The sequence below is a fragment of the Monoraphidium neglectum genome, assembly GCF_000611645.1.
Source record: "Monoraphidium neglectum strain SAG 48.87 unplaced genomic scaffold scaffold05020, whole genome shotgun sequence".
In the NCBI taxonomy this organism is placed as follows: Eukaryota; Viridiplantae; Chlorophyta; class Chlorophyceae; order Sphaeropleales; family Selenastraceae; genus Monoraphidium; species Monoraphidium neglectum.
The window spans coordinates 2,850-4,055 of NW_014008610.1; the positions used below are offsets into that span (position 1 = coordinate 2,850).

At 78.0% G+C, this 1,206-nt stretch overlaps 1 protein-coding gene across 1 annotated transcript in view; it reads right to left on the minus strand.

Moving 5' to 3' along the window:
• The window catches only part of MNEG_15091 (hypothetical protein), a gene marked incomplete at both ends in the record, with an annotated part of 1,255 nt that extends 988 nt beyond the window's left edge, over positions 1-267 (minus strand). The window contains one exon of the mRNA XM_014036439.1: positions 80-267. Coding sequence (XP_013891893.1) covers positions 80-267 — 188 coding nt within the window. The remainder of the gene's footprint in view (positions 1-79) is intronic.
• Between the last annotated feature and the right edge of the window lie 939 nt (positions 268-1,206).

The following is a 1,206-nucleotide window of genomic DNA, read 5'->3' on the forward strand; positions in this document are numbered from 1 at the left end:
CTCGCTGCTGGCCAGGCCCATCCCGCCGCTGCTGCTACCGGCAAAGCCGGGCGCCGCCCTCGGCGAAGCCATCGGCCACCCGCCGCTGTCTTGGTCGCCGCCGGGCAGCGCCAGGGCCAGGCCCAGGCGGCTTTGGCTCGAGCGCTGCTGCGAGGTTGCGGGCGCGCTGCGGGGCACTCCGCTGCCGCTGCCGCTGCCGCTGCCGCTGCCGCCGCTGGTGCTGCGGCTGTGCTCCTCCCGCAGCCATAACTGCCGCACCGCTTCCATCGCCATGAGCACCGCCGGCGTCAGCGGCGGCGGCTGCGCGGCTGGCACGGCGCCGGTGCCGGTGCCGTCGCCGTCGCCGTCGCCGGTGGTAACAGCGGGCGCGCGGGGCGACGCCGTCGCGGACGCCGCCACGGCCGGCGCCCCGCTGGCGGCGACGCCGCTGTTTTGCGTGGTCAGCCCCGACGGCCGCCCGGCCACTGCATACGAGCGCGGGCTCCAGGCGCCGCCCTGGTGCACATGCCGGCTGCCGTTGCGGCTGAGGCTGCGGCTCAGGGTCAGCGCACGCGCGAGCAGCGGGTGCGCGACGAGGCCGGCCTGAGGTTCCCCTGCGCCGCCGCCGCCGTCTCCGCCGTCTGGTTGGTGCGCTCCATCAGCCGAAGCCTCGTTTGAGGCCGGGCCTGCGCCGCTGCTCGAGTTCCCCTGGTTCCCAAGGGTGCCCTTGGCCGCATGGGCGGCAAGCGCCGCCGCCACGGCCGCAGCATGCTCCTTCCCGCCATCCGACGGCGCCGCGCCCGCCGCGCCGCGCGCGCCTCCGGCCCCAGCCACGGACGGCGCCGCCCGCCCGTCCGAGCTGCCGCCCTTGCTCGTCGCCGGGCGCTCCGAGTTTGTGCGCCGCCGCTGTTGGGAGAGGGGAGGCCCGTCCCGAGCCGCCAAGGCGCGCCCGGCCGCCGCGCCCGCGCCCGCGTCGGTCGTGCGCCGGCTGCGGCTCGGCGTCTTGCGGCCTGCGGGCGCCGCGGCGTCCTCGCCGGCCGTCGTAGTGCGCCTGCTGCGGCCGGCGTCGCCGCCCCTTCTAGCACCCCCAAAGGCGTCCGTCGTCCTCCGGGAGTTGGCAAAGCCAGCCGCGCTCGGCCGCCGGGTGCCGCCCGCGGTCGTCGCGCGCTGCCCCTGCGCCTGCCCCTGCTGCTGCCTTCCGTAAATTGACGCGAGCCGCTGCCCGAA